General features: G+C 35.9%; 2 protein-coding genes across 2 annotated transcripts in view; one reads left to right on the top strand and one right to left on the bottom strand.

The window, feature by feature from the left end:
- The window catches only part of LOC144973509 (telomere length regulation protein TEL2 homolog), a 33,917-nt gene extending 29,430 nt beyond the window's left edge, over positions 1 to 4,487 (bottom strand). Inside the window, exons 1-3 of the mRNA XM_078916019.1 lie at positions 3,945 to 4,487; positions 3,298 to 3,501; positions 1 to 36 (exon numbers count right to left, since the gene is read on the bottom strand). The exon at positions 1 to 36 is cut by the window's left edge and continues 119 nt beyond it. Of these exons, the coding sequence (XP_078772145.1) occupies positions 1 to 36; positions 3,298 to 3,501; positions 3,945 to 4,339 (635 nt within the window). The 5' untranslated portion in view covers positions 4,340 to 4,487. The remainder of the gene's footprint in view (positions 37 to 3,297; positions 3,502 to 3,944) is intronic.
- A 2,399-nt stretch (positions 4,488 to 6,886) lies between these two features.
- Positions 6,887 to 16,116, top strand: LOC144973508 (uncharacterized). The gene is made up of 5 exons (XM_078916018.1): positions 6,887 to 7,185; positions 8,080 to 9,594; positions 10,176 to 10,317; positions 11,673 to 11,853; positions 13,395 to 16,116. Exons 2-5 carry the CDS (start codon positions 8,432 to 8,434, stop codon positions 13,535 to 13,537), a joined length of 1,629 nt encoding a protein of 542 aa, XP_078772144.1. The 5' UTR covers positions 6,887 to 7,185; positions 8,080 to 8,431; the 3' UTR covers positions 13,538 to 16,116.
- Positions 16,117 to 20,000: the final 3,884 nt, after the last annotated feature.

The raw sequence follows: 20,000 nt of genomic DNA, 5'->3' as shown, positions 1-20,000 counted from the left end.
AAAGTGGGAATGTAGTTTTGGGGAAGGAACACGTCACTATGGAAGATTGCACAGAGGAGAAATAAATGGTCGGGAAGAGAATATAATTAATGATTTCGATAATGCAATACTAAAAAAAAAAATTAAAAAATTAGTAACATTGATATGTCTTTTACAAATTAATAATCTAAACGAAGGAATTCATTTTTGAATTGGAATGAAATTGAAATCATTGTGATGGAATATGGAGTAGCTCCTTGGCACTTTCAAAAAAAATAAAAATGAGCTTTATATAGTGCAATATCCACTAAATGTGCTCAAAGTGCTTTACAAAGGGTCCCTGGTCAACAGCAACATTTAACATGTAGGACGGGACATAACGCCTATTAGGCGATATTACAATTTTTCGGACAAAGTCAACGCTGTTAACGACCAGGTACTCATTTTACACCTGAGTACGGTGAGAGAATGTGAGTAAAGAGCCTTTTCCAAGGACTCAACTATGCGCTGAGCACGAGGCTTGAACCCAGGGCCTTCCGATCCGAAAGCGAGCGTCATACCACTAGACCACATAGCTGCACTTTCATTTTGACAGCTTTAATCATGGGTTGATTGAGAGATAGTGATCTAAACAATGGCTTAGCAGTTGGTATTACTATCAGACATTTCAAATCTCAAGGCTCTCTTTGCAAGGTGAACTTATAAAGAAATATGGTTATTATACAGACTTAGAATTTCTTTTAATTTTAAAGGACACACAAACAAACAAAAAAGAATGAAAAGATATTGCATGTTATTGAGTGTTATACTCGCCATGAGTTTAACAATAATACAAAGTCCTATATTGTAACCTAATATGAATTAATTCACAGTTCGATAATACTACCTTGTAAAGGATCGATAATACTACATTGTAAAGGATCGAGAAGGGCAAGTGAGATAATGATTTGACTGACCTGTCAGTGTATGGGAATAATAATTTTAATTATACTTATTGTCATTATTATCAATGGCAGTCGATCTATTGAGCGAAGTTGCTTTGTATTGTCCTATGTTTTCCGTAGAATAATATATCCAATAAACAATAAATCTAAATTTTAAATTTTTGTATAATATTATCAATTTAGCAGATACTGCTTTTTGTCATAAATTTTTGCATTGTGGTGTTTTCGTTAACTGCTTGCACATCTCTCATTACTAGCAGCGATAGGTGTACACAATGGTTGATTGTTGTATCAACACAAACAGCTTTCTTTTCCTTGTTGCCAACGCGAGGCGAGATGGACATGCGAGGGTGGGGTATGGGAGATACCAATGAGCAAGACAGACTGCTTTAATATCTTATACAAATGACTGTTTTCTTCTGTTTTAAAAATAGGGTTATCCACCTTCCCTAACAAACAACTAATGCTCTTTACTACTAAAATAATTAGGTCAGGCCAAAAAAATTTCCAACCCCTGAACTTTAGCAGTTAATCGTGTAAGCATCCTCATAAACGCAACCCAGTCCCAATGAAAATTTGATCGGGGCCTTACCACACAAGAGTCTCAGATCTAATCAATCACAAACACCAGTTCATAAAGCATTTACTTAACTCAGCTCAGGTTACCACTTCGATCCCGTCTAGAATGGTCAACCAAATCGATACAGAAGATTCTAGGCAGATTAAGATCAGAATTGGAATTTGTATTCTGTGACTGGAACCACAGTTTAGATCCACAATGAAAGACAACGTGGAGCACCAGGTTTACAGTATACAGTCGTTCACGCAAACTGGAAGTAAATCTAAATATTTGATCAATTTCAAGGAAGGCAAATTTTTCCGTCCTTAGTAGCTAAAGAAGAGCACACTTGTGACTTCCACTGTTCTCTCAATTTCCACGAGGTATCTCGCTGATCCACTTGATTCAACTTCCGCGATTCGTGACCCACAAACAGCAACATCAGTGAGAACCGCAGAGCAGATTTTCAGAAAATTTTATTACCACGGAATTTCATGGATCTGCAGAAAACTGTGACCCTGAAAACCACATCAGTTTTATCATTGAAAGGAGAGGTTTGTGTAGGGAGCAATATGCCTTTTTATGTTGTGTGTTTGTGTGTTGGTGTGTAGTATCTCGATCGAGGCTGTTGTGAGTTGTTGTCATGATGTTCCGTTTGTGATTGTGACGTCATATCTTGTTTGCCCTCGTATATAAGCGGCAGTCACCGCTTACTCGCTCTCTTTTTTGCAATATGAATTTCTACTAAACGTTTCCTAACCGGATAACCAAAATCTAAGTATGTGTACTTAGTAAATCGCGAACTGCCCACTTCGGTGGAGATACATGCCTCGTGCATAATATTTATTTATTTTATTTTCTCATCGTGAATGAGATGTAAAAATCTATTCACGACATTTGTTTTAATCAAAACATACGGATGAAGAAAAATAACAAGAAATATAGATTTTACTGATAATCGTTTTGTTTGAATAGATATTAAACATCAATAAGAATATTACACATATCATTCAACGACAAAATCCCCATGATACTGTAAATAAGAATCCAGTCCATCAAACTGGCATACATAGCAGTTCAACTTTAGTTATGTATTGTATTTTGAGTAGATAAGAAGTGCAATGAGGTTGGATTTTCTTTTCATTCTATAAAATTTTGATTATCACCGCTGATATTCAAAGGAAGAAATTTTATATGACTGTCTAATTGCTGTTGTCATGTTATTTATTTTTAAAATAATAATATTCACAAATCTAAATTCACTGACGTGTATCACAATCCATACCAATACTATGATAGGATCCATGAACAACTTCCATGATTGGGTGACATACAATTTTGCTTTAGAGGAAGGTCGACAAATGGATTTCTTTTACATAGGCCCATAGTAAATACCAATTACGTGAGTACATCTCTTTAAAATTCAAACCACACATGCACCCCCCCCCCCCACCCCCTACTCACAATAATATACACATATTCTTTAACAAACAACACCTTAGAATATTGATATAGCGCAATATCCACTTAGTGAGTTAAATGCACTTTAAAAGGGGTCCTAAGCCAGTAGCAACACTTAACATGACAGACGAGACATGATTGCCTGTTGGGCAACATTACAATTTTTTCTCTCCAACATAGAAGACAATGTTTACGGCCAAGTACTCATTTTACACCTGAGTACGGTGAGAGAATGATTCATGCCGCCTTAAATAAACCATCACCAACCGCCCCTGATTATTATTCCTATGATAATGATTATCATCTTCATCATTATCATTTTAAGGATTAGTATTATCATTTCTTTTTTCTCACCTATTTTCATGTTGAAGTCTATTTGCCATCTTCTCTGGCAGATAAGCCAATGTCATCATTAGGGTTTCTGCATCTGCAGATAATATTGACCTCGATGGTGAATCTTGTTCACAATGAATGTGTTCTTCCAGTAAAAAGTGAAGTTTCTGGCGTGTCATCAACATCTCAAGAAGAGAAACACACTTATGAAATAAAAAATCTTTCCTGTGGAACCAAATCAATTATAGAATTAAAAGAAGCGGAGGTCATAGATGTAATGGAAATATCATCAGGGGTGGGGGTAGTAATAGTAATAGCTGAGTACTTTTCTGCGAACTGATTGTTACTATCTATTACTAATAATACTAATATTATTATTTTACATTTGCTACATGGCTCTATAGATAGTTCTTAGTTGACGTCACTCAGGTCTTTGTTATTGTTTTTTGCCATCCGAGTTTATGAATAATGTTCACTAAACTGTATTAGCCTGACTATAAAAGTAAATGGATAAACACAGTTTTGTGTGTTGGTCCGTTTATACTTCCGGATGGCAATGTTATGAGTGAGCTTCTTAGCCAAGCGCATACTATCTATATCTTTGAGGTGCCATTCCTTTTCAAAATCATAGCATTTAAAATTTATCAAAAACAAATAAAATAATTTACCTGTCATGGGAGCTCACTGTTTCAAACAAACAAATAAATGCGTCCTGCGATCTACACAGCAGGAAGATAGGCTTGACTAATTCCTCAAATCGTTGCGGTGTTAATTCAGTCAACCACTCCACTGTGAATCGCGAAATAATACATTCAATCAATCTTTTTCCATGTGATCTCATCACATATTTTTGCAATGACTGCAACTGATGAGGCTTCCACCCGAACGATGCAAGAACTGTTTTCGATTCATTGCCACCAGATGAGTTTTCAGAAGAGGGTGACGGATTGTCTGTCAAAATAAATTTTAGAACACGGAGCCATTTTTCCTTCTCATAGTATGTTTCACTTGACAGGAGACCGTTTCTTATTTCTTTAACAAATACTCGCGTGTCGTTATCCATAGTATGATTGTAACTTTAGACAGAAATTACATAAATAATTAACTTTTTTCATTCTGAATGGTTTTGTTTATAAAATCGAAAGTACAACTAAATGCACATAGGGCGTCGCCATCTTTGACTATTAGTCCAGTAGCCAGTCATCTTTTATAAAATGTACTATATATCAAAAAGTTTTTTTTAAACGCAGTGGCTATTTTTACAGTCCCGTAAAGATGGTTCTCGGGGCTATTTTTACAGTCCCGTAAAGATGGTTCTCGGGGCTATTTTTACAGTCCCGTAAAGACGGTTCTGGTGGCTATTTTTACGGCGTTGCGGTAATAGTAACAGATTGGCTGAGTAGACGCCATTGGCTCTAAAACTCTCACTCCCTTCGTTCAGGTGCGGCAAGTTAGCATTCTCTCTCTCTCTCTCTCTCTCTCTCTCTCTCTCTCTCTCTCTCTCTCTCTCTCTCTCTCTCTCTCCTCTCTCTCTCTCTCTCTCTCTCTCTCCCGGTCTTTCTTTGTTTCTCTCTCTCTCACTCTTTCATTCTTTCTCTATCCCTTTCTTTCTTTCTTTCTTTCTTTCCCTATCTCTCATTTTCTCTCTCTCTCTCTCCCTCTCTCTTTCTTTCATTCTTTCGCAATCTCTTTCTTTCTCTCTCTTTCTCTCTCTTTCTCTCTCTCTCTCTCTCTCTCTCTCTCTCTCTCTCTCTCCCGGTCTTTCTTTGTTTCTCTCTCTCACACACTCTTTCTTTCATTCTTTATCTATCCCTTTCTTTCTTTCTTTCTTTCCCTATCTCTCATTTTCTCTCTCTCTCCCTCTCTCTTTCTTTCATTCTTTCCCAATATTCTCTCTCTCTCTTTCTCTCTCTCTCTCTCTCTCTCTCTCTCTCTCTCTCTCTCTCTCTCTCTCTCTCTCTCCCGGTCTTTCTTTGTTTCTCTCTCTCTCACACTCTTTCTTTCATTCTTTCTCTATCCCTTTCTTTCTTTCTTTCCCTATCTCTCATTTTCTCTCTCTCTCTCCCTCTCTCTCTTTCTTTCATTCTTTCCCAATCTCTCCCTCTCTCTCTCTCTCTCTCTCTCTCTCTCTCTCTCTCTTTCTCTCCCTCTCTCTCTCTCTCTCTTTTTTTTTTCCTTTCTCTTTTTCTCTATCTATCTCTTTCCCTAGTGGTACCTCAAAGCCTAGGCAGAGGGGTCTGACCACAAGGTGAACACCGCTTTGGCGGAGAACAATAAAACAACCTCCTAACTGGGAAGGGAGGAGCAATACAGCGACCACTCTTGTCTGGTCGGAACAAACACTGGGTCAATCGGGAAAGGAGTAGGAGCAACGCGATGGTGGGACCAAAGTAAAATGCCCTCTCCACCTCGGCGCCCCAATGAGGATCAGTCTTGGGCACCTCTATTCTTTTGGATCATGACCGACCATGGTAGAGAATCATCATCATTATTTACTTTCTTTTTTTTAAAAATATTATTCAAAAGAACAATATTTAAGCATGAGGTGTTTCGCAATGTGCATCTTTACCATGGACATCCACATTGGGGGGGGGGGGGGGTAGTCATTTGTCCACAATACGGTTGGGAGGTTTGGGGGGGGGGGGGGGTTCTAAAATTATGGTCAAAATGTGTCCAATTGGTTTGTGAACGGCATCTTTTCTGAAATTGGATTCAAACCCACTCTCACGTGAGAAGACTGCACCCTGAATGTTAGACGTCTACGTCTTTTAAAATTGTATAAACCGTTAGTCCTTCCTGACTGGTTATACTGGTAAAGTATAAACAAAAGCCGACCTGTAAAGTATTATATCTTGAGGGATGTCGACTCAAGCAGGAACTAAATATACTTTCAGTGTTTGATAATAGATCTATATTATGTATGTTTGACAGGAAAAAAAAATCAAGACATACAACCTAACCTGCCCACTGATGATAGAAAACGGGCTGTTCTGTACTGCAAACATAAATTATGCAAAAAAAAAACAAAAAAAAATTATATGTAATAAAAATGACAGTACCGTAAAAATCGCTAAGAGAATTGACTTTACATTAATTATTTGTTAATTTTAGTTTTAGCTTTAGATCTAAATATGTTAAATGAAATTAATTTTGCTTTCATTCACCGCCTCTAGATCTGTACATCTAAATATCGGGAGAAATGATATGTGAAGTTTTGTGAATACTGCAAAAAGATGATAATCTATAACTATGCGGATAATTGAACAGAATCGCATCAACGCCATAAAAATAGCCATGAAGAACCGTCCTTACGGGACTGTAAAAATAGCCCCGAGAACCATCTTTACGGGACTGTAAAAATAGCCCCGAGAACCATCTTTACGGGACTGTAAAAATAGCCACTGCGTTTTTTAAAAGTACTATAATATATTCTATCAGACAATTTTGATTTATTTCTTGTCAATTTGCATTATATTTTCAATGTTTTCTGACACAAATTGAACTTTATATATCTGAAAAACTACTTTTATTTAATAATTATATTTTTTCATTGCAGTGGAGTTATGGATTGGTAATATCTTGAATAGAACCACTTTTTTAATTGACCAATGTGGCAAACGTCATCAAGCAATGCAGTCAATGTCCCATTTCTATTCTAAATTATTTTATTTTTAAAAATGATTTCACAAAAACGTATAAAATTGGATTCTATCAAATTTGAATTCAATGTTCCAAATGCTTTAATTCAGTTTGTCAGCAGAAAATTTTGAATATTTTTTCTTTGTTTTGTTATGTTAATTTTAGGTCATACTTTTTTAATCATCAGTCATGGAGACATGCATAACAATACGACTGGAATGTTTTGATGGTTTTGTTGAGAACCGGTAGCAAGCCATGATGAAAATTGAAGTAAGAATAAAAGTTTTCTCTCTCAATTTGCCTGATCACAGAATGTAGTGTTATTGAAATAATGAAGGCAAAAACCGTCTGATTATTTCAGAAAGTTTTGAAACAGTCGAAGGAAGAGACCATTAATAATATTAATTTTTTTTTTAATGCAACAATGACAATATTATTATCATCATATATTCATATGGATCCGTAAAAATATAGAATATAAAGATGCGGCATTAAGCTGGCATTTTTGCATTCATTGAGTTTCCCGTTCCTAAATACCAAGTTTATTCCAATACAGTCTGAATTTCACCCATTTTTGAGGTGGCCTGGCAAAATATGCTTCATACATGGTGAAAAAAAAAAAAAAAAAAATCCCATGCCCATTCATTCATCATTCATTTAAGTTAAAGTTTTATAATTTTAGGGCGTAAGTTTTAGTTTTAAGACTTAAAATTTAAGTTATTTCAAACGCAGAGCCAGAGCAATTCTTCCTAAAGTGCAGTTAAGGCAAAGTTCAAAATATCTTAATTAGAGACAAAATTACAAGTAAGTCATTAAACAAAACCCCCATCCACTACAGGGTTTTTGTTGGGGTTTTCCCCCGATCTACTAGAAAATAGTTTGTTTTCAGACCATTTTCGTGCCTAATTGCTTTGTTTGTTTGGTTGGATGGTCTCGTGTTTTGTTGGTTTTGTTGTTGTTGTTTATTTGTTAACTGTCATAAATGGGAAAGTACCTTTTATATATTTATAATACTATTTTGATGGTGTTACATCTATTTTAGTCACACATAGTCCATGCCTAGTTTCTACTTAAAGCTAGCATTTTTTTTAAAATGAAAAAGCAATATAGTCAAACTAGCAAAATATAAATGTTCACAAATGTTTTGCCTTTTCTCTCCTCCAGATAAAATTACGAGAAGTGGGATAGGATGTTTCCCACTTCTCCACCATTTTCATTAATCGACAGCATCAATGTGGGATTGAGGTCGTCTTTTCTGTTTCTTGTAGAGCTAGCCTGGTACTCTCGCATCAATTTACCTGTATTGATAACTTTATTTCTTTTGGCAACTGATGCGAGGCTTAGTGTGGACGTTGTTTTTATTGAAGATGCTTTTGTAAATATTGATGAAGAAGATGATAGGGATGAAGATGAAATAATAGAACCTGCATTATAAAAAAAATCATTGTTTTGGGATTCCTTGTTTTAAATATTCTGGCAATGATAATGTCAGTATCGTAACTGAGAAACAATCAATATGAGTCGTGGAGTTAGAGATCTCAGAGATCTGATTTGTGTCTCGCGGCTTACAGTGAGAGAAAGTGATGAAGACGAAGTCTTTTCGGATGATGATGATGAAACCTCCAGTGTTGTTACCAAAGAAATCAGCCGGCTTTCACTCACCAGTGATCTGACCGACTCTAAGCCCCCTAGTCCGACCAATGCAGTCTCCAGCTCCAGAGTTATCTCTCCTGATTCTGGATTTGTCACAAATGGATCACCTGGTGTCAGCTATTCTGGTGGAGTTGTAAATTCTACCGATGGTCTCAGTAATGGAGACTCTACATTTTTGACAAGTATCAAAGATGGGGAATCTGAACCACTCCAACCAGGCACTGCCAGATTTAAATCACAGAAAAAGAAAAAACGCAAAAGAAGTGGAGGCATTCCGTTAGAACCAACTCGGCACCCTTTACCGAAACCAACACCTCTCCCACCTGTCCCCACTGTTCCAGGGTCACCCATTGTCTCTGAACAGGAATTCAACTCTCGACAGAAAAGTTTCAAAAGAGTTGCAAGTGCCAAAAACCCTGGTCGAGAGACGAGAATTCATTTTGATGATATGATGATGTATCTGGATGCAACTCTGGTTGCAAATTGGCTCACTAGATCAAATACTGCTCTCCAGGAAATGACCTCGTTTTGTTCCAAAGGTGACAATTTTGTGCAATTTTCTCATTTTTGGCTGTCTCAGTTTCCTGATATTCAGAAAAGGGACATCTTTGGAATGGAATATGACATATTACTAGATGAAATGACCCTCGCATTTGCCGTTGGGAAAGAAAATCGTAAAATTGTGCGAAGAGACATTCTAGATTTGCTTGGTGCTGTGTTCAAAGAATATCCTATTAAACTACTAAGTGCCAGAGGACCTCATATATTTGTAGATTATTTAGACATTCTTATTTCAGAAAGACAAGACTCATACAAAAAGCTTCTTGCTGATGTCCGTTGCTCAACATCGAACCGCCAATTTGCCCAGTGGTTGCTAGCAATTCGCAGCTTTGCCTTAGTGAATGTGTGGTCATCCGTCATTAACTTTTACCGTAACTTGTCAGGCAATACTCACAGTAATCCCATTCATGACCTTTGGCTGTCGGATAAAAGTGTTCCTATTCGAAGGATGCTCCAAGCCATCAAGTAAGTCTTCATATTTTCATTAATTATATCAGTCTTCATATTTAGAAGAGGGGCGTGAGGGGGGGGGGGGGGAGACAAATACAAATTTAATTTTTACAGCTTTAGCCAACATATGTAATAAACAGGATTTGTGCCAGTAGTAAGAAAAATATTAGTATTTTAAAGGTATGGATTGGAAAGCTGCCTGAATTCTAGAAATCTATTTATATCGATTTATACATTTTTATCAACCATGCCAGAAGTGTTGTAAAAAAAAAGACAGAGAAAATAAAATAGTAACTCAAAGAAGAGTAAACAGAAAATAAGGAAATTTATTGCTAAAGGCCCACAGTGCATATCTCTGATTATTTAAATTCTAAGTTGTTTTCTTTTTTTTTTGTAGTTCAATTCATCTCGACATAATACTGTTTAGTTAGAGGCCGATGACCATTTGTCATTGGCTGTTGAAATGAACAAATTTATATATATATATATATATATATATATATATATATATATATATATATATATATATATATATATATATATATATATATATATATATATATTTTGCTATGAACTTCTTTCTTTAAATTTTTCAGGCTGGGCTACATTGAGGTGATCCATTACTTGATAGTAAACGGCCATGTCAACCCTACTGCAACCGACTCCCATCAAAGATCTTTCATCTTCTCTGCCGTTATGTACAACCAAGCTGCTGTGGCCAAGTATCTGATCAAAAGGGTCAGTCAAATTCAGATCAGTGTTCAAATCTTTTGGTATTATTTCTAATAATTTATTTATTTTTTTTGACCAGATTTTGACTATTTAAATACACACCTACCAACCCTTCCGATTTTGGCGGAATCATTCCTATTTTCACACTTCCTTTTTGTACTATGCCGCCTTTGTCTCTAAAATCCGATTTTTAAAAATGATGAAAATGGTAAGAATAAAAAAGAACAAAAAGACCATGAATTATGGCTCTAAAAGAGAATTTGTCATTCTTTAAACTAAACACCCTTGAATTGATCTATCCAAGAGCAGTTCAGGCCTATCACGAAAATGAAGTCACTCTTCATTGCTTAATTTTTACCCCTTTTCGGAGAGTTAGTTTCATTTTGTATTTTTTGTTGTTGTATTGTTGGGGGTTTTTTGTTTGTTTGTTGTTTTTTTTTTTTTGTTTGTTTGTTTGTTTTTTTGTGTGTGTGTGTGTGTGTGTGGGGGGGGGGGGGGGGTTGGCTTTTTGTTGTTTACTTAAAGCACACTTTCTTCTCATATCCAAAGCCTTGCTACAATAGCAAATTATTTTTTTTTTTTCTCTCAATGTTATGTGTCAAATTGTTTACATCAGATATCAGGAACAAGTTTGACTCACTCTGCTATAGTCTACTCTACTCTCATGTGTATTCAAACTTTTGGCCAGAAAACTCGTCCTTCAAATGTCAATTGATTAAATTGACCCTCATATTGTGGAAAGCTGTCAAACCTGGGACTTCCACAGTCCGTGTTTTTTAATCAGAGTACGGCATCACTGTCTATCAGATTTGGTACCAGTCATAGTATGAATGATGGGACAGTATATTTATCCATAGTCTTATTAAAGACCGATGGGCTACTATTTGAATAAGCTGCTTTGTATTGAAAAGGTTGTTTCTCTAAAACTCTTAACCCCTTCCTTACCACCCATAGGAAAATCGTCACATTCGTTAGGATGCAGCCAACATTTTTCTTATTCTGATTTCTTTTGTACACCATAATATTTGAACAAAAAAGTTTGCTATAGTTAAAATATATTAACACTGTGTTGAAGAGCTCGTTTCGCAGAAAGAAATATGTATAGCAGGAGCTAACAGCTTTTGTGTGTGAATGAAATAAATCTATTTTTGTATAGGTTGGGTGTGAAGTTTGGGGGAAAATCCGGAAAATGTCCAGTAAGGAGAGAGTTAAACATTTTGGAAGAAGTCACTGATGTAATTGAAATACAAGAATCATTTTCTATAATTACTAAAACATTTCTGTTGAAATATTTTGAATCCTCAACATGTCCATCTTTTTCTTGTTTTTTTTTTTTTTCATACATTTTCCTTTTGTCACAGGTTCACCCAGTCATCGACATCAATCTCCCTGCCGACTCTGGAAACACTGTTCTGCATGCTGCCTCCAACAGTGGCAATCTGGAAATGGTGGAACTCTTGTGTGAGGGAGATAACATTCAGATTGATAGTCAGAATCCACAATGTGAAAATGCCACGCCTTTACATTTAGCCGTCATGCACGGTGAGTGGGTGAAAACAGATTATCGTAATTCCTTTTTGTTTTAAATTACAGAAACAGACATCAGTTGTTAGAGCACCCGTTAGGCATAAAGGGACAGAAATAAATCCTGGGTGAGGTTGAGATTCTTCCTACCCCCCTGTTTACCTAGCAGTCATTGGGTGGCTGAGTCTGTTTGATTTGGTAGAAAGTACTTTACTATAGACTAGTGTCCTATCCTCAAAGGGTAGTAAGCAATTGTTATTGTCCATTTCACGCGATAGAAACCGGGATAAACTCCCGTTCCATGAGCCTTATGGCTCTAAAGGAAGTAAATCATTGGATCCAGTCTCCCTTGCTTTCATGGCTCATGGAATTCTGGGATTCAAATTAATCATTATCCAAATTTATATGATGATTTGGTTGCCTTGAAATTATTTGTTGTGTGGCTATGTGGTCTAGTGGCATGACACTCGCTTTCGGATCGGTAGGTCCCAGGTTGGAGCCTCACACTCGGCGCATAGTTGAGTCCTTGGAAAAGGCTCTTTACTCACATTCTGTCACCGTACTCATGTGTAAAATGAGTTAACAGCGCTGTCTTTGTCCGAAAAATTGTAATATCGTCTAACAGGTGACATGTCCCGTCCTTTATGTTAAATGTTGCTGTTGACCAGGGATCCTTTGTAAAGCGCTTTGAGCACATTTAGTGGATATTGCGCTATATAAAGCTCAATTTTTTTAATTCGTTATTTTCTTCCCACATCCATTTGTCCCTATCTGTGACTTACCAACTCAAAACAGAATGATGTCATGGTGGTCAAAGAATCAAAATTGAAATTTAATGTAGGAAAGATTAAAATTACAAAATTTTAGCATTTTACAGTACAAGGAATTTTTTTTTTCTCATTAAAGTTAATTAAAACATAAGATAAGATGAGATATACATTATTTAATCCTTGGATGGAAAGTATAATTGCAGCTATGTGGTCTAGTGGTATGACACTCGCTTTCGGATTGGAAGATCCTGGGTTCGAGCCTCACGTTCGGCACATAGTTGAGTCCTTGGAAAAGGCTCTTTACTCACATTCTCTCACTGTACTCATGTGTAAAATGAGTACCTGGCCGTTAACAGCGGCGTCTTTGTCCTAAAAATTGTAATATCGCCTAACAGGCGATGTGTCCCGTCCTTTATGTTAAATGTTGTTGACCAGGGACCCTTTGTCAAGCGCTTTGAGCACATTTAGTGGATATTGCACTATATAAAAGCTCAATTTAAATAATTCTATATCGCAACACAATTCTGTAATATATGAAAAAATATAAAATGTAAAGAAATTAAATAAAACTTGGCAAATAGTTTTTAAAATCTTAAATAGTTTAGTGGATCAACAAGTGGGTATATGGTGACAATGCGTCACTTAATTTATCGCATAGTTTAGGCAATAGATTCAGTTTTCAATGTCCGGTCAGCATCTGATGTAATACCAAGTAGAAATGGTGGGTCACCTATGTAATGCTTTATGATGGATTTATTTCTTTGTTTGTCTTCCCCTCTGTTGTTCCAGGCCATGACAGAATTGTGGAGTGCCTTCTTCGGCACGGTGCTGATCCCCGACAGAAGATGGGGAAAACCACTATGCGTGACCTGGCACGAGATTTCGACCACCAAGAAGTTTTGGATGTATTGGAAACGTATTTGAATAGATAATATGAAAGATTTGATGAAGAGAATGGTTTATATTACGTATAATATGTTACAGTTAATGACATAATCAGTCGGATGGTGAAAAGGTTTGAACTGAGATATTGCCAAGTTAAGTTAAAAGGTTAATTTTTATCAAAAATTAGTTCTTGTCATAAATTATTAAATCAACCCTTTTTGTACATCTTCGGGAAATATCAAAGCTTAATTTCACTTCTAAATATTTTTTACAGCTAGTCAAGTTGAAAAAGTATGAAATTTGAGAAAAGTTGCTGGATGCCTTTCCCATACATCTGACCATAACTTCATGAAAAATCACCCGATTTACTTCACGTAAAGATTAAAATGCTCTGGGGAACATATTCTTTCAAAAAATGGAAAAAAAACAAATGCTAATCCAAAACTTTCACCTTCCGACTGCTTATGTCATGCACTGACACATAATATGTCATTTGTAAGTATAATACTAAAAAATAAAGAAAGAAAAATAGATTCAGCTTATTTTGTTTGAAAACAGAATATTATGGATAACTATTAATATATTATTGAGGTAAAAATAAGATATGGATGGAAAGATATAGAGTCAGACATTGCTCTACTGCCTTTCTCTATAAATAGTTCAGTGAAACATTCCCTGTTCTCAGATGTGGTGGTTTCACAAGGTTTTACTACTGTAATGTGTAAATGTACAACTGGAATTAGGTGAAAGGATGTGAAGGATGTTGAAACCTAATGCATGTAAGGAGCTATTGAGTTTTATTCTTAAGTTTTATTAAGAAGTGAAATGTCTGAAAAAAACAAAACTGTTTGGTTTGATTTTTTTAATAACGTAAATGTTGAGCGTGACATTGTCAGTGAAAAAGACCGCTTGCTGGAAACAAATATGCAATACTCCTGCAGTGGTGCAGTAATGGCTTTTGAAATAAAACTCTTATCATTGCCATTGGGCTGTATGAGTAAGTGGAAGTTGCTTGGAAGTATCTGGGCAGATGTGTTGTCTTTGTTTCGGAGTTTGTTTAGGAGGTCAGATCTGTCACCATATCCTCGCATTCCCATTAAGTATTCAGTCCATTACTTCATCAACTCAGATGACCACAGTGTTGTTTACAGTAATTTTCTAATGATAATAATAATTCTGAAAACTTATATAGCGCTATAACTTCGAGACACCAGACTCTAAGCGCTTAAATTACAAATTACTTTGGCTGAAACATACTCATTCACATTCACACACACAAACATACACACACACAACACCAACCAGACAGACGTATCTTGCTTCTCATACCATCTACTAAAGACGAAACAGATATGTATTATACGATTTCTTTTTTTTTTCTTTTTCCACCCATGATTAGTCCATTGTGATTAAAGCTTCCAGGCAGTTTAGAGTCATTTTGGGCGTTGATATGACCTAAATGTGTTGCAGGCACCGTAAAACCCTCAAAAACAAAGCAAAGAGTCATTTTTCCGGAAATATCGGGTGTTGTTGTGAATATCTGACAGCTCAAATCCCTACTAGAATCAAGCAACTGGAGAGCAATTTCTTTTTTTTTCAGAATTTAAAACCCTAATAGATCTAAATCAAAGAGATATAAGTCCTGAAAACGTCAGCATTAGCACTCTGTTATAGCATTGGAGAATACTGTGCCCCTGTTTGGACAAGAATTCCCCACACCAAAATTTTCAACATCCAACTCCATACACATAATAACAGGATGAATCAAATCAACACGAACCTGTGGCTACCATCTATAAGCGCAGTCGCACCACCAGAACTCGGGTGAGAAGAAGCAACCCAAAAATTAGTCCACAAGAAGAATATGGGATGAATGAAAAATGACGTTTGTCAAGGTCATTTCATCCTCTCATCTCGTATTCATCTCAGTTACTCATTCATCTTGTTTTGTTGACGAATGGGAAACAAATCATCCACATCAATCGTCTTTGTCAATGAAATTGAGACTATAACAAACCCAATACCATTTTTTTCATTATTTTTTACCCGAAAACTTTTTTTTCAATCTGCTGGATATATTTTATATATATTTATTTTTAACTAAATACTGTGATGATTCATCTACAACTTGGCATGTGATAAATTAACATTTTTAACAATTTAAAAAATTGAGTTGATGTTCAGTTTCCTTTTAATTTGATTTATTTATTTTATTTTATTTTGTCTCGTTTTTCTTGGATTCGAACCTCATTGATGCCAATTTTCGTTCTCAAGTTGTTGTTTGTTTTTGTTTTTTTCTTCATTTTTTGGGGTTTTTGTTTTGCTTGATTTTTATTTTACTGGCATTATCCCCTTGAGTCTGTTTTAGCCAGCCTATGCCACGCCATGATCAATGCCTGCTGATCTCATAATATATTTTTGAATTGTTGTTTCATCAAATACCTTTTACTTACAATCATTGGGTCATTTAACTTCTTGATTTTTCGTTACTTTTTTAAAACATAATTTTGTTGAGTGATTTTAGAAGCTTTTGTCTTTTATACTAGTAAGGGACATAACCCAGGAAATTGTGTCTTTTAATTTAAAAAAAACGCAGTTATTCCACTTGTTCATCCAAGGTTCCAAAGGAGAGAGAGAGAAAAAAAAGAAAGGGGGGTGGGGGGTACTATTTTATCATCTGTCTTTTTACAAGACGTGTTATATGTAAAAAAATAAGTTTTATATAGCGCAATATCTACTTAACGTACTCAAAGCATTTTACAAAGGGATAAATTAATATAAAAGTGTTTTACTCCCATATATTTGCTAAAGAAGGAAAAAAAAAAGAAAAGAAAACATGATTTAAATTTTTAAAATGACAAAATTAGCAAATATGAAAATTAAAAGTCATTTTGGCTGAGTTGAAACTCTCAGGATATGATGCATGGCATGTAAGAATCAATGTGTGTTGGTGTGTTTGTAGGTGTGTGTGTGTGTGTGTTTGTAGGTGTGTGAAGTGTATGTGTGAGTATGTGAATTGGTTATGTATCTAACGTTAATAATTGTGACCCATCGTTTCAAAACGGTATTTTATTTTGGGATGAATTGAATCCTGAAACCCCCCCCCCCTTCCGTTTGCGCTGCACTGCGGCAGACGCCTGGGTTATTCCAGTTTTCCCTTGGAATAGACCCTAAAGATAAATTACCCCTATGGGATGAATAAAGGGAATTTTTTAATTATTATTTTAAAAGTGATTTTAAAATCATACTGATAAGATGAGCTTTGGACCTTTATTAATTTTTTTTTAAAAGATAATAATAATAATAATAATAATAATAATAATAATAATAATAATAATAATAATAATACTTTATTGCAATGTAAGAAAGTGCAGCGTATTTATTCTATGCCATAATGAATGGAAATTCACTCCAAAATTCATATTCATGACTATGAATTCAATTTCCAGTACTGATTTCATCCCGACATAATACTATTACTATTACCGCTCTGAGACGGTGAGTCACAGTTTTGACACCGCTGGTGATCTAATCTGTTTTATCATCTATATCTATATAATTTATATGCTTTAAATCATTGGTTTGAATACATGGATTTTTAAAACAATTTATAATACATGACAAATAAAATTTTATTTTGTAGATTTCATTTCTTGATTGACTTTCTTGAACGCGTGAATTGTTTGATTGAATCGATGTGTACATATATGCAGGTCTGACACCCGAACCCACTTTTGGGCCTAGTTTAACATTGTTTGTAATGGACAATATTTTAAATAATAAATAATAAATTCCCTTTATTCATCCCTAAGGGGAAAGTTTTCTTTAGGGTCTATTCCAAGGGAAGACTGGAATAACCCAGGCGTCAGCCGCAGTGCAGCGCCACAAAGTATCAATTTATCAATTTTTGAGATTTCCATTACAACAATGGGCCCATAAGGAATTGGATGATCAGACCTGAAAATAAGTGCACGTCGGTTTAAATGGACGTGTACTTAATTTACAGGTCTGATAACCCGCGTTACCCTAACCCTCTTTATAAATTAAGAGATTCCGATAGCCGCAAACAAAACAGAAAAAAAAAAGAAACCATTACATTACTTAATCCTTGGATGGAAATTAAAATTGCAGCTATGTGGTCTAGTGGTATGACACTCGCTTTCGGATCGGAAGGTCCTGGGTTCGAGCCTCGCGCTCGGTGCATAGTTGAGTCCTTGGAAAAGGCTCTTTACTCACATTCTCTCACCGTACTCAGGTGTAAAATGAGTACCTGGCCGTTAACAGCGTTGTCTTTGTCAGAAAAATTGTAATATCGCCTAACAGGCATCATGTCCCGTCCTACATGTTAAATGTTGCTGTTGACCAGGGACCCCTTGTAATGCGCTTTGAGCACTTTTAGTGAATATTGCGCTATATAAAGCTCAATTAAAAAAAAAAATTCAATGGTCTAGAAATGCGTTCAGTTATCAGACTTGCTAATAATATATAATATGTGCTCGTAGAGTTGGTATCGATAGTTCGAAGATGACGTCACTCATGTCATTGTTATTGTTTTTTGCCATCCGCGTTTGTGAGTTGTTCTCACTAAACTGTATTAACCAGACTATAAAAGTTCATGGTTATACATAGTTTTGTGTGTTGGTCCGTTATACTTCCGGATGGCAATGTTATGAGCTTCTTAGCCAAGCGCATACGATCTATATTCCATAAAATGTCATCTTTTCCTTTTCCTGTTTCTTGTTTTTTTTATCGTGTTTCTTTCGTAGTTTCCGACCGCAACTATGTGTGTACCCCGCTTTTTATCGGAATGAACGAGAAAGAAGGATAATGGGATAGAAAGGTTTTTATTTTTATACTGACTGTACAATAATACAGCGATCACCGACTTTATTTATCACTTGCTGGTGCAAAATGTTTCTTTGTTAGGGCACAAGGTCAGAGAAACCTATTCTTAATTAATTACATACTGTTTTCGACAATGATGTGTAAAATAAGTATGATGTCAACACAGTAAGACTTCGTTATATCGCTCTCTTTCCAACTATAGATAGTATGCAGATGACGTCACTCAGGCCTTTGTTATTGTTTTTGCCATCCGCGTTTGTGAGTTGTTCTCACTAAACTGTATTAACCAGACTATAAAAGTTCATGGTTACACAGAGTTTGTGTGTTGGTCCCTTATACTTCCGGATGGCAATGTTGTGAACTCCTTAGCCAAGCGCATACTATCTACGAGGGAAGTGACGTTGCGACTATTGAAGCGTATTGCACATGGGCCAAATGATTGGGCGTGACACACCGTCTACTTTTCCGGTTCCATAATCCTTGGAAGTGTGTATGTAACCAGTACTTCGGAGGACTAATAAATAATATGTTACATAATGAATAATAAGTTGGCATAACTATTTCAGTGGCAGGATGTGTCGGCAGATTCCTTAACTCACTCAATCCTAGAGATTTTTGCTCCTATTCAAAATTGGAAAAAAATGTATTAAAAGTGAGCATGTACATAGATAGTTTTATTCAACTATCATTATCATGCAAAAACTAAAAACATTAGCTCGGATACTACGCCTATAATTTGTCTGAGAAAAATGTAATAAATAGGCATGGGGTAAAAAGTAACCCGGGTAAACTATGGATATAGTCGATGTTAGGGTTGAGTGAGTTAAGATTACAAGACGTGAAAGAGAGAGGATGGATGATCTTTGATGATCTGTTTGGATGAATAAAGTACATTATTTATTGACGACCGACCAGCATATATTTAGTTTAGAAAATAAGACGCCATCGCTATGAAACCAGAAGATCAAATACACAAGTTCCTCCGGAAGACTGGTTTCACACTTCTAATGAGATTGGAATCTTTTTTTTTTTTTTGACATGAGAAAAAAATAATTGAGCTTTATATAGCGCAATATCCACTAAATATGCTCAAAGCACTTTACAGGGGGTCCCTGGTCAACAGCAACATTTAACATGTAGGACGGGGCATACCGCCTGTTAGGCCATATTACAATTTTTCGGACAAAGACACCGCTTTTAACGGTCAGGTACCCATTTTACACCTGAGTACGGTGAGAGAATGTGAGTAAAGAGCCTTTTCCAATGACTCAACTATGCGCCGAGCGCGAGGCTCGAACTCAGGACCTTCCGATCCGTAAGCGAGTGTCATACCACTAGACCATGTAGCTGCACATCACACATTTGTTCACTATGGATTGGGTTGTGGAATCTTGTGAGATTATGTGGTCTAGTCGGATCGGAAGTTCTTTGGTTCGAGTCCCATTCTGAGCGGCGCATAGTCGATTTATTGGAAAAGTTGTTTGATCTGTTTTGTTTTGTTTTGTTTGTTTTTCAGGGTTTTACGGCGCTTGCAACACATTTAAGTTCATATCAGCGCCAGTAAAAAGGAAGGAAATTGGATGGTAAAAACATACTAGATGTGGCTACAATTAAAAGAACTTGAGGAGACAGTAGGTCAAAGGGGAATTAGTTCAAATAGGGAAC

The sequence above is a fragment of the Berghia stephanieae genome, chromosome 5 (genome assembly GCF_034508935.2).
Source record: "Berghia stephanieae isolate SIO BIC M18660-M18661 chromosome 5, UCSD_Bste_1.3, whole genome shotgun sequence".
NCBI classification, from domain to species: domain Eukaryota; kingdom Metazoa; phylum Mollusca; class Gastropoda; order Nudibranchia; family Aeolidiidae; genus Berghia; species Berghia stephanieae.
The sequence above is the reverse complement of the archived record's forward strand: the minus strand, read 5'-3'. Positions and strand labels throughout refer to the sequence as shown.

What these genes read in the sequence shown, in the direction of transcription:
- LOC144973508 (XM_078916018.1), top strand. Translation starts at nt 8,432, where the DNA reads ATGAGTCGTGGAGTTAGAGATCTCAGAGATCTGATTTGTGTCTCGCGG. An exon ending in AGGATGCTCCAAGCCATCAA is followed by an intron (nt 9,595 to 10,175) that starts GTAAGTCTTCAT and finishes TAAATTTTTCAG; the next exon opens with GCTGGGCTACATTGAGGTGA. An exon ending in ACATTTAGCCGTCATGCACG is followed by an intron (nt 11,854 to 13,394) that starts GTGAGTGGGTGA and finishes CTGTTGTTCCAG; the next exon opens with GCCATGACAGAATTGTGGAG.